The 12,752-nt window shown below is 50.2% G+C and overlaps 1 protein-coding gene across 1 annotated transcript in view; it reads right to left on the minus strand.

Moving 5' to 3' along the window:
* Positions 1-4,244: 4,244 nt before the first annotated feature.
* LOC129704179 (solute carrier family 2, facilitated glucose transporter member 5-like) overlaps positions 4,245-12,752 on the minus strand; it is a 28,844-nt gene continuing 20,336 nt past the window's right edge. The window contains exons 9-10 of the mRNA XM_055647107.1: positions 8,477-8,604; positions 4,245-5,799 (exon numbers count right to left, since the gene is read on the minus strand). Of these exons, the coding sequence (XP_055503082.1) occupies positions 5,557-5,799; positions 8,477-8,604 (371 nt within the window). The 3' untranslated portion in view covers positions 4,245-5,556. The remainder of the gene's footprint in view (positions 5,800-8,476; positions 8,605-12,752) is intronic.

The following is a 12,752-nucleotide window of genomic DNA, read 5'->3' on the forward strand; positions in this document are numbered from 1 at the left end:
AGTGATTTAAGCCGGACCTCAGGGGCAACCTTTCCTCTCAGAGGGTGGTCCGTAATTGGAATGAGCTGCCAGAGGAATGTATAGCAGGGGGTACAATTATGACTTTTAAAAGATATTTGGATAGAAATACAGGTGGGTTTAGAGGGATATGGGCCAAATGCAGGCCAATGGGTATTAGTAGCTCAGTATGTCTTGGTTGGCATGGACATGGTGGGCCAAAGGGCCTGTTTCTGTGCTGTACATCTCTATGACTCAAAAAAGGTACAATTACCCAGGGTAGGGAAATCGAGAACAAGACAACAAAGGTTTAAGGGGAAAGATTTCGCCCCAGCGCAGAGGGAGAAGAGGAGGGAAGAGACTGCAGACCTAAGACTTTTGCCTCCATCACAGTGAGGAGATGCTGGGTGGACTCACTGTGGTGGATGTTAATATGTGTTTATTGTTGTTTTATTGTATTGTATTATATGTATGACTGCTGCAATTTCGTTCAGACTTCGGTCTGAATGACAATAAAAGGCTATCTATCTATTTAATAGGAACCTGAGGGGCAACTTTTTTTTACATGAAGGGTGGTGGGTATATGGAATGAGCTGTCAGAGGAGATAGTTGAGGCAGGTACTATAATACCATTTAAGAAACATTTAGACAGGTACACGAGCAGGATAGGTTTAGAGGGATATGGGCCTAATGCTGGATGTAGTTGTGGAATATGTAGTTGGGGTATATTGGTTGGCATGGGCAAGTTGGGCAAAAGGGCCTGTTTCCATCTTGTATGACCAAGGATTGGGTGGATAAGTAGTGACAGAATCTACGACCAGAAGGCACAGCCTCAGAATAAAAGGACATACCTTTAGAATGGAGATGAGGAGAAATGTCTTTAGCCAGAAGGTGGTGAGTCTGTGGAATTCATTGCCACAGACGGCAGTGGAGGCCAGGTCATTGGGTATTTTTAAAGCGGAGATTGACATATTCTTCCTTAGTAAGGGCATCAAAGATTAGGGGGAGAAGGCAGGAGAATGGGGGTTGATAGATCAGCCATGATTGAACGGTGGAGTAGACTCGAGCCACCATCTGTCCATTCCATCCACATATGCTGTGTCGAAAGGAACTGTAGATGCTGGCTTATACTGAAGATAGACACAAGAAACTGGAGTAACTCAGCGGGTCAGGCAGCATCTCTGGAAAAAACGGATGAGTGATGTTTCAAGTCTGAAGAAGAATCCCTCCCCAAAATGTCACCCATCCTTTTTCCCCAGAGACACTACACTGCCTGAGCCGCTGAGTTCCTCCACCACTTTGTGTTTTGCTCCAATCTCTCCTCTCTCCAAGCACAATTTCTATTCAATAGCATCTGTACAACGACTCGTCAGTTTTAATATGTGACAGGTGGTTATGTAAATGGCTTGACTTTAGCCTTCAGTCTTTACAGATGCAGCATGGAAACAGCTCCATTGGCCGACCGAACCTGCGCCGACCAGCGGTCATCCCGTACACTAGCGCTATCCTACACACTAGGGACAATTTACAATTTACAGAAGCCAATTAACCCACGTCTTTGGTGTGCGGAAGGAATCCGGAGCACCTGGAGAAAACCCACATGGTCACAGGGAGAACGTAAAAAATCCATACAAACAACGGCAGAGGTCAGTATCGAACCGGGGTCTCTGCCACGGTGAGGCAGCAATTCTACCGCTGCGCCACCGTGCCACCCCGACAGTGGGAGATTGCAACCTTCACGTGGCCCACCCCAATTTTCGACTAATGCAATCAACCCGACCTGCACAAACAAATAGTTCAAATAGTTCAAGAAGGAACTGCAGATGCTGGAAGATCGAAGGTACAAATAGAACAAGTCGACTTGCAACTTTAGGCTGTGCACGCCATAGGCCATGATCACATTGAATGTCGGTGCTGGCTCAAAGGGCTGAATGGCCTACTCCTGCATCTATTGTCTATGAGAAGTGCTGGGTGATACGGGATAGTGGGAGGGGAAAGATGCAGATTGAAAGGAACTAGAGGATTAGAGATGAGTGGACAGAGGAGGCGAAAGGAGCAGAGTGTCTCAGTGGGTTTGGAGTTGTTGGGAGAAACGTGTTTTTCTGCTGGGGGTGTAGGAGTGGGGGGGGGGGGGGGGGGAGGGTAGGAGAGGAGAAGGGAGGGGAGGGGGGAAAGAAAGCGGGGCCTTATTACTGGATACCAATTTCACCATATTGTACACTGTCCTCTGGGCTGGAGTTTTAGTGTGAGCTCATTTCTGCTCCTGTTCCGCCAGGTTTTAATGGAGCCCGAGACACACCTCTCTCTCTCTCAGCCGCGGCTGCTGGTGAAGGCGGGCCCGCTGGTGATACCTAATCTGCCCCGTCAGCCCTCTCTCCGAAATAGAAAAACACGCAGGCAGCAATTACCCATTCCCTCGCTCATCCCCACATTACTTAGCAGCAGGCCACGGATCGCAGATGGATTCTCTGCCTTGTTGGACGGGAGCAGGAGGAGGGGAATGAGAGAGAGGGGGGAGGGGTGGGTGGTTGATGGAGCTTCACCTAGAAGCCAGCTTATTGTTCAATGTGATTATCCGCCGCTGAAATACCTGGTTAATGCTATTTCTGCCTGCGACCCTATGCGTTGTGTGTTTACTAATGGGCCTGCCTGTCTCTCGGTATAGGTTCCGTACACTGCTAATTCCCTCGGCGAGGCACTAATGCATGTTCTCTGCAAATGAGGAACATAATTAACACTAAATTAAGGTGATACAGATGAAGACAACACAGGGTCTGACAACATGAGTGGTTTGGGAGAACAGAGAGCGCCTGTGATTCATTTTTTTAATTTACTGCGTGAATATACTGTTGGCTTAGCAAAAAAAAAAATAAGAGTCTTTAAATGGAGTTTCTCTTTCAATCCCCATTAAACTCAACTGCCCATATAATAGGACACAACACACAAAGGAAGTGAAGACTAGGCTTGCAGGACAAGTTAAAATGCCAGTGCTTCAAGCAGATTGCAAATTAGATCGTAACCCACACAGCGTGGAAACGGGCCCTTCGGCCCAACTCGTCCATGCCGACCAAGTCCCATTTGCCCTGGTTTTGGCCTAAGTGCAGGAAGGAACTGCAGTTGCTGGTTTAAGTATTAACGCACTGTGGATGGTTCCATTATAATCATGTATTGTCTTTCCGCTGACTGGTTAGCACGCCTCAAAAGCTTTTCACTGTACCTCGGCACACATGACATCAAACTAAACTCAACTGTGTGAAAATATCGCCCCTTAGATTTGTATTAAATCTTAACCCTCTCGCCTTAAAAATTTATGTTCTCTTGGCCTCGAGTCCCCTGCTCTGGGTAGCACTCTGTGTCTTTTTTCCATTGAGCCTGAAGGTGGACTCTCTCCCTGTCCCTGTCCAAACCTGTCCCTGATGTCGCCTCCTCCTGTCCTTGCTCGAAGGAGAACATCCCTGGTCTCTCCAGCACCACTGAAACAATGACTCTGGTGTGTATCAAAGATCAAAGTGCTGGCGTAACTCAGCGGGCCAGGCAACATCTCTGGAGAACATGGGTGGGTGACGTTTCGTGTCGGAGGCTTGGAGAGTCTCTGGCAAATCAGTAGAAACATAGAAACAAAACATTAGAAATTAGGTGCAGGAGTAGAGGCCATTCATCCCTTCGAGCCTGCACCGCCATTCAATATGATCATTCTTGATCATCCAACTCAGTATCCCGTACCTGCCTTCTCTCCATACCCTCTGATCCCCTTAGCCACAAGGGCCACATCTAACTCCCTCTTAAATATAGCCAATGAACTGGCCTCAACTACCCTCTGTGGCAGAGAGTTCCACAGATTCACCACTCTCTGTGTGACAAAAGCTCTCCTCATCTCGGTTTTAAAGGATGTTCCCCTTAAACTTAAGCTGTGACCCCTTGGTCCTGACTTCCCCATCGGGACCAATCTTCCCCCATCCCCCCCCAACCCCTTAAGAATTTTGTATTTATTCTATCAAGATCCCCTCTCAATCTCCTAAATTCTAGAGAGTATAAACCAAGTCTATCCAGTCTTTCTTCATAAGACAGTCCTGACACTGGACACTGACAATGACAATTAATAATGTCCTATCGAGGGATTGGCACGATGAGGGAATCGTGACAATCCCTCGATAACTTCCTTCAGAAGTATTTCATTGAAATAAACACAACAATATTTTGTTAAAACTCCAAAAATCCTTTATGTAAAAGTAAAAGCAAAAGCCTTGCATTTATTGAGAAGCTTCCAACACCTCTGGATTGTCCAAGCATTAAACAGCTCGCACAGCTGTACGGCAGAGAGAGAGATCTGTGTCTCCAGGTGCGCTAAACGTGGCGAGTCTGGTGGACAGGGCGGTGGAGAACTCTTGTAACCATGTCGGTGCCAGAAACGTGACAACTCTTGTGTACTGCCTGGGTGAGGTCTGTATATGAATTTACCTAACAAAGCATTTCACTGTACCTAGGTACATGTGATAATACAGTATATTTGAATCCTTAAATTGAATAATTGAATCAATGGTTGGGGAAGAAAGCGAGGGGGGTCTTGTCAAAATTACGTTTCATTGAGGGGGGACCTCATTGAAACGTACCGAGTAGTGAAAGACTTGGATAGAGTGGATGTGGAGAGGATGTTTCCACGAGTGAGAGAGTCTAGGACTTGAGGTCAGAGCCTCAGAATTAAAGGACGTTCCTTTAGGAAGGAGATAAGAATGAATTTCTTTAGTCAGAGGGTGGTGAATCTGTGGAATTCTTTGCCACACAAGGCTGTGGAGGCAAAGCCAATAGGTTTTTTTTAAGGCAGAGATAGATAGATTCTTGATTAGTACGGGTGCCAGGAGTTATGGGGAGAAGGCAGGAGAGTGGGGTTATGAGGGAGAGATATGCAAGAAGGAACTGCAGATGCTGGTTTAAACCAAAGATAGACACAAAAAGCTGGAGTAACTGAGCGGGACATGCAGCAAATCTGGAGGGAAGGAATGGGTGATGTTTCGGGTCGAGACCCTTCTTCAGACTGGTTAAGGATAAGGGAAAGGAGAGATATAGAGGTGATGTCGAGAGATGAAGAACAATGAATGAAAGATATGCAAAAAAAAAATAACGGTGAGAAAGGAAACGGGCTGTTTTTAGGGTGAAAATGAGAAGCTAGTGAGACTTGGGTGGGGGAGGGATAGAGAGAGAGGGGATACTGGGGCTACCTGAAGTGAGAGAAATCAAGATTCATATCACTGGGCTGTAAGCTGCCCAAGCGGAATATGAGGTGCTGTTCCTCCAATTTAGGGTTAGCCTCACTCTGACAATGGAGGAGACTGAGGGCAGTAAGGTCTATGTAGGAATTGGAAGGAGAATTAAAGTGTCCAGCAACCAGCAGGTCTGGTTGGTTCATGCGGGCCGAGCTATGAGGGAGAGAGATCGGTCAGCCATGGCCTAATTCTGCTCCTATTGCTTATGACCTTATGAAATGAACACCTCAACGACACGAAACAGAACAGCAGATGTGACCTGTCACAGTGCGTCCAATCTGCCCGCGGACGCCGCTTGCTAGAAAAACATGGAACTCTCGACAAGTGAAGAACTAGATTCCATTGTTCCGTATCCATTGAACCTCTTCAGCTGCAGCTCGTTGGGAGAACACTTAGACATGGCGGGGAGTTTGGGGGAGAACATGTGGCTGATCTCCACGAAGGTCTTGTTCTTGGTTTCAGGAATGACCACATACACGTAGATAGAGACGAGCCAGCAGATCCCGCAGAAGACCAGGTAGCAGTAGGCACCCGCCGACATCTGCAACACAGAGGGGGAGCTGGGTCAGGGGCGGGACTGAGGGAGGGGTGGGACTGATACAAACATAGAAAATAGGTGCAGGAGTAGGCCATTCGGCCCTTCGAGCCTGCACCGCCATTCGATATGATCATGGCTGATCATCCAACTCAGTATCCTGTACCTGCCTTCTCTCCATACCCCCTGATCCCTTTAGCCACAAGGGCCACATCTCACTCCCTCTTAAACATAGCCAATGAACTGGCCTCAACTACCTTCTGTGGCAGAGAATTCCAGAGGTTCACCACTCTGATTGGGGGTGGGGGGGGGGGGGGGGTGGGACTGAGGTAGGGTGGGGCTGATAGGGGGTGGGACTGAGGAGGGGGGTGGGACTGATGGGGAAAGTAGGACTGAGGGGAGGGGGTGGGACTGAGGAGGGGGGTGGGACTGAGGGGGGGGGTGGGACTGAGGGGGGTGGGGACTGATGGGGGGGGGTGGGACTGAGGAAGGGTGGGACTGAGGAGGGGTGGGACTGAGGGGGGGGTGAGGAACTGGGTGAGTGCCACACTGTGGGAGGGGTAGTATTGAGGGAGCAGTGTGCTGTGGGAGGGGGGTGGGGGGAGGGTATGTGGGTTGAGAGCATAAAACACATCAGACCACAGGGAGCAACAAATAATGTAACAAAACAGTGTAACAAAACAGTGTAACCAGATATAATTATGTAGATGTAGACACGGAACTGCGCTCAGACCATAACCCTCCATTCCTTTCCCATCCATATACCTATCCAATTTATTTTTAAATGATAAAATCGAACCTGTCTCCACCACTTCCACTGGAAGCTCATTCCACACCGCTACCACTCTGAGTAAAGAAGTTCCCCCTCATGTTACCCCTAAACGTTTGTCCCTTAATTCTGAAATCATGTCCTCTTGTTTGAATCTTCCCTACTCTCAATGGGAAAAGCTTATCCACGTCAACTCTGTCTATCCCTCTCATCATTTTAAAAACCTCTATCAAGCCCCCCCCTTAACCTTCTGCGCTCCAAAGAATAAAAACCTAACTTATTCAACCTTTCTCAGTAACTTAGTTGCTGAAACCCAGCCAACATTCTAGTAAATCTCCTCTGTACTCCTTCTATTTTGTTGACATCCTTCCTATAATTGGGCGACCAAAATTGTACACCATACTCCAGATTTGGTCTCACCAATGCCTTGTACAATTTTAACATTACATCCCAACTTCTATACTCAGATTGATTGAATGGCAGAATGGATTGAAGGGCCGAATAGCCTAATTCTGTTCCTATAACACGAATTTATGAACATAATCTGGCCTCGAAATTGCCCCGTGTGTGTAGGGAATGAATGAGAAAGTGGGATTACATCGAACTAGTGTGAACGGGAGATCGATGGTCGGTGTGGACTTTGTGCCCAAGTGCCTGTTTCATGCTGTTTCGCTAAACTAAAACTAAAAATGAACTAAAAAACACCTACACACCTGTATATATTATAAATGGAACTCTAGAAGTATAATCATAAGGTCATAAGGAATAGGAGTAGAATTGGATCAAGTCTACTCCGCCATTCAATCATGGCTGATCTATCTCTCCCTCCTCACCCCATTCTTCTGCCTACTCACCATGACCTCCCACACCTGTACTAATCAAGAATCTATCTATCTCTGCCTTAAAAATATCCACTGACGGGCCTCCACAGCCTTCTGTGGCAAAGATTCCACATTCACCACCCTCTGACTAAGGGAATGTCTCCTCATCTCTTTCCTAAAAGAACGTCCTTTAAGTCTGAGGTTATGATCCTGTGGAATTCTGTGTCATTAGAAGGAGCAAGACACATGTCCTATCAAACCTCTCCCTAGAACGCGTCTGTGGGTCCAGCTAACACCCTAGTAAATCTCTTCTGCGCCCTTTCCAACTTAAATCACTGTAAAGGGTTGACCAGAAGTGCATACAGAACTCCAGGTGTGGTCTCACTGACGACTTGTACAGTTGCATCATGATGTCCCAACATCTGTCCTCAACACCCTTCACAATGAAGGCGAGCGTGCCTAACGCCTTCTTCACCCCCCTGTCCACCTGACTCGCCACGTACAGGGAACCGTGAACCAGAGAGGCTCCCAGATCTCTCCGTTCTTCAACACGGTTCAATGTGCTAGTCATGGCCTGAGTTACAGGGAGAGGTTGGATAGGCTGGGAGTTTTTCCTCTGTAGACGTAGGAGGCTGGGGGGGGGGGGGGGTGTGACCTTACTGAGGTGTACAAGATCATGAGGGGCACGGATAAAGTGAACACTCACAGTCTATTCCCCAGGGTAGAGCATTCTAAAACTAGAGAGCGCAGGCATAAGGTGCGAGGGATGTGCGAGATTTAAGGGGGATCTCAGGGGGCACCTTTTTTCCACTCAGCGGGCAGTCCGTATCTGGAACAAGCTGCAAGAGGAAGCTATAGAAGTGGATACAATCACAATGTTTAAAATACATTGGGACGGGTCCATGGAGAGGAAGCGATTAGAGGGATATGGGCGAAATGTAGGAAATGGGTCGAGCCCAATATGTCAACTTGGTTAGCATGGGATGTTAAAGCATGTAACAGTGCCGTACCCAACACGTGACCATGGCCAGGTCACGCGTGGGCCACGGACCGTGTGCTGCCCTGTGTCACAGCCCGACACGCCCATACACACCTGTAAAAACGGGAAGACAAAACCAATGGTGAAGTTGGAGAGCCAGTTGAGGGAACCTCCAACAATGTACGCGGCCGGTCGGTGGGACTGCATGAAGAGCTCTGCCATCATGAGGAAGGGAACACCCGCTGGAGGAGAGAGAAGGTGGGGAGAGAGAGGGGAGGGATAGGGGGGGAGAGAGGGGAGGGAGAGAGGGGGGAGGGTGGAGGGAGAGGGGGAAGGAGATAGGGGGGAGAGAGAGGGGAGAGAGAGAGGGGAGGAGGAGGGGAGAGGAGAGGGGGAGAGGAGGAGAGAGGGGGAGGGAGGGAGAGGGGGGGGGAGGGAGAGGGGGAGGAGGAGAGAGGGAGAGAGAGGGAGGGAGGGGGAGAGGAGGGAGAGGGGGAGGGGAGAGGGGGAGGGGAGGGGAGGGGGGGGAGGGAGAGGGGGAGGGGGGGGGGGGAAAGAGGGAGAGAGAGGGAGGGAGGGGGGGGGAGGGGGAGGGAGAGAGAGAGAGAGGGGGAGAGAGGGGGAGAGAGAGGGGGAGAGAGAGGGGGAGAAAGAGGGAGGGGGAGAGAGAGAGGGGAGGGGGAGAGAGAGAGACAGAGGGAGAGGAGGAGAGAGAGAGGGAGAGAGAAGGAGAGGGAGGAGAGAGAGGGAGAGGGGGAGGGAGGGGGAGAGAGAGAGGGGTGGGAGGGAGAGAGGGGGAGAGAGAGAGGGAGAGGAGAGAGAGAGGGAGAGGGGAGAGGGGAGAGTGAGGGAGAGGGGGAGAGGGGGGGGGAGAGGGAGGGGGGGGAGGGAGGGGAGGAGGGGGAGGGAGGAGGGGGGGATGAGGGGGGGGGAGAGGGAGGAGGGGGGGAGAGGGGGAGGGGGGAGAGGGGAGAGAGGAGAGAGAGGAGGGAGGGGGAGGGAGGGAGGGAGGAAGAGAGGGAGAGGGGGAGAGAGAGGGGGAGGAGAGGGGAGAGAGAGGGGGAGAGAGGGAGAGGGGGCGAGAGAAGGGCAGGTATTAAGGTTAATCAAAATACGGCACCGGGTGATGTTTGAGGAGGCAGTTGGAGGGACGGAGATGGTGAGGGTGGGGGTGGGGCAGACAGAGGGATGTGGGAGGGGGAGGAGGGGACGAGAGAGAGAGGGTTACAGGGGAGAGTGGACGGTCCCACAGGGCGGACACCAGAACAGCCGAACCTCACACTGCAAACGTCACTCCCTCTACAGTATCCGGCCCTCACCAACCCCACAGAGTAGTACAGCACAGGGACAGGCCCTTCGGCCCACAATGTCCATGCCCAACATGATGCCAAGGCCAACTCTTATCTGCCTGCACAAGAGCCTCTTAAACGCCACTATCATGTCTGCCAGCGAGTAGTTGCTCCCAGCACCCAGCGTGGTGGGCAGGGAGGGGGTTTACGGAAAGGAGATTGGAGTCCCCTCACACCCACTCCTCACTCCAGCATTCCTGAGCGGGGGAGAGAAAGAGAGAGAGGGGAAAGAAAGAGAAAGAGCGCGCAAGACAGAGTGTGAGGAGAGCGGGAGGGGGAGAGCGAGAGAGGGGGGGAGAGAGAGACAGTGAGAGGGGGAGAGGGGGAGAGGGGGGGGGAGGAGGGGAGGGGGGGAGGGGGGGTGAGAGGGGGAGAGGGGGGAGAGAGGAGGAAGGAGGGGAGAGAAGGAAAGGGAGGGGAGAGGAACAAACAAGGAATTTGCCTTAATGCGCCATCCACAGGGGGGAGGGGGAGGGGGAGAGGGAGGGAGGTTATGGGAAGGGGGGGGGGGGGGAGAGAGAGAGAGAGATGGGGGGAGAAAGATGGGGGGGGAGAAAGAGCGGGGGAGGGGGGGGAGCAATGAGAGAGACAGAACCAGAGACACAGACAGAGCAGGGTGAAAACATGAACTGTCCTCTGCATACATTGCTCCATCGTTTGGCTCCCTCCCCATCATCTGCAACAGCGATGGAGACAGAGGTGTGATCCAATACACAGAGGATGCATTTAGCAAGAATTTAGTCCAAATCTGCATCATTTTTGCATAATGACATGGCAGAAGCTAATGTGATAAAATGGAAGTACACCCAATGTTGAACGCGATTGTTCATTAAGAATAAAAGAGTGGATAGATACATCATTGTTTATAAACAATGATCCATGGAAAGGACTAATTAAAGATGTAATTACACTGAATACTTTCTCAATTGTAAATGTAATATATTCTTCACGGACAGCACCAATACATCAAATACCTAAGACGCCAACATCCACATTTATCATCCTGAGGTGCTGCTGCTAATTTGCCTTCTCTGCTGCTTCCAGCGTTCAACTCCAGAGTTTAAGGGGATGTTGCCTGGACTGAGCTGCAGGGAGAGGTTGGGCAGGCTAGGTCCCTATTCCTTGGAGCACAGGAGGATGAGGGGTGATCTAGTGGAGGTGTATGAAATCATGAGGGGTACAGAGAACTAAGTGCACAGTCTTTTCCCCAGAGTGGGGGAATCTAGAACCAAAGCTCGTGGGTTTAAGGTGAGGGGGGAAAGATTGAATCGGAACGCGATGGGGCAACATTTAGTGGGGTGGATGTATGAAACGAGCTGCCAGAGGAGGTTGATGAGGCAGGTACTTTTAAAGGACATTTGGGGAGGTCTTAAGAGGTTGGACAGGCTAGATGCAGGAAGATTATTCCCGATGTTGGGGAAGTCCAGAACTAGGGGTCACAGTTTAAGGATAAGAGGGAAGTCTTTTAGGCCCGAGATGAGAAAATCATATTTTACACAGAGAGTGGTGAATCTGTGGAATTCTCTGCCACAGAAGGTAGTTGAGGCCAGTTCATTGGCTATATTTAAGAGGGAGTTAGATGTGGCCCTTGTGGCTAAAGGGATCAGGGGGTATGGAGAGAAGGCAGGGATGGGATACCGAGTTGGATGATCAGCCATGATCATATTGAATGGTGGTGCAGGCGCGAAGGGCCGAATGGCCTACTCCTGCACCTATTTTCTATGTTTCTATATTTCTACATGGATAGGAAAGGTTTAGAGGGATATGGGCCAAACCGGGCAGATGGGACTAGTATAGATGGGACATGGTGGTCGGCATGGACAAGCTGGGCCGAAGGGCCTGTTTCTGTACTGTTTCACAGTGGTGGGCATATGGAATGAGCTGCCAGAAGAGGTAGTTGAGGCAGGTACTATAGCAACAAGTAAAAGACATTTGATACACAAAAAGCTGGAGTAACTCAGCGGGACAGGCAGCATCTCTGGAGAGAAGAAATGGGTGATGTTTCAGGGTCAAGGCCCTTCTTCAGACTTCTCTTCAAGACATTTGGACAGGCACATGAGAGGGTTGTGTTGAGCTTCTGCTGTTGGAATAACTTAAATAACACGCACTGTGATTAAGATCCAAAGCGTTTATTAGCATTACAGCACAGGTAACTTCATCTTAGCACACAAGGGCAGAGAAGCTTTCTGTTAAACTAGTGGGCGTGGCTACACAGTATGACTCATAACATGAGTGACACTGATCTACATCCTCCCTCTTAAAGAATTCAATGTCAGTACAAAACCATTGACTAAATAAGGCAAGCATAACAATTGATAATACGCTGCAGGAAAGTCAAACATAGCCCGGGTACTTCACGGTGGGCTTGCAAACACAACCAGCACGACCAGTGTGCTATAGAGACCATCTCCGTTTTTCCCCACTGTGGATAGAGCCGGTGGCTTCATGGGTGACGGAGACTGAACCAGCATTCCCGGTGGGGAAACATGGGACTGCAGCGCAGGTGGAGGGGGCGTCACCACTGGGAAAGCAGCCGTTGCTGAAGCGGGTTATTGTGCTGGTGTAGGCGGACGACAGTACACTTGTACGGTCTGGATAATACGGAGGTGGAGTCGGCTCATTCACAGACAGGATACGTTGTCCGTTACGCCTGTAGGGGCTGCCATCGGCAACGACCAGATGAGAGCGTGGCTCAGAACTGAAGCAGTTCCAGAAATTACATCAATATGGTCATGGCCTTTGTCAGTCTGCAAACGAACCACCTGCCCCTTGGTTAATGGTGGCAGCAGCCTACTTGTTTTGTCATACCACCCGGACTGGAATTCCGATGGTGGAACTACCTGTGGGATCAATGCCCGATCCGCCACAGGCACCGTGGCTCGGGTCTGCCTCGACAATAAACGTTGAGCAGGTGAACCCAAAATGGAGTCACGGGAGAAGTTGCGTAAGTTGAGTAGATCCAGGAACACGTCGGAATTAGCTCTGTATGAACGTTCCTTGAGCTGTTTGGCACTTTTGACAGCCCGCTCAGCCAGTCCATT

This window comes from Leucoraja erinacea, chromosome 15 (genome assembly GCF_028641065.1).
Source record: "Leucoraja erinacea ecotype New England chromosome 15, Leri_hhj_1, whole genome shotgun sequence".
Taxonomy (NCBI): domain Eukaryota; kingdom Metazoa; phylum Chordata; class Chondrichthyes; order Rajiformes; family Rajidae; genus Leucoraja; species Leucoraja erinaceus.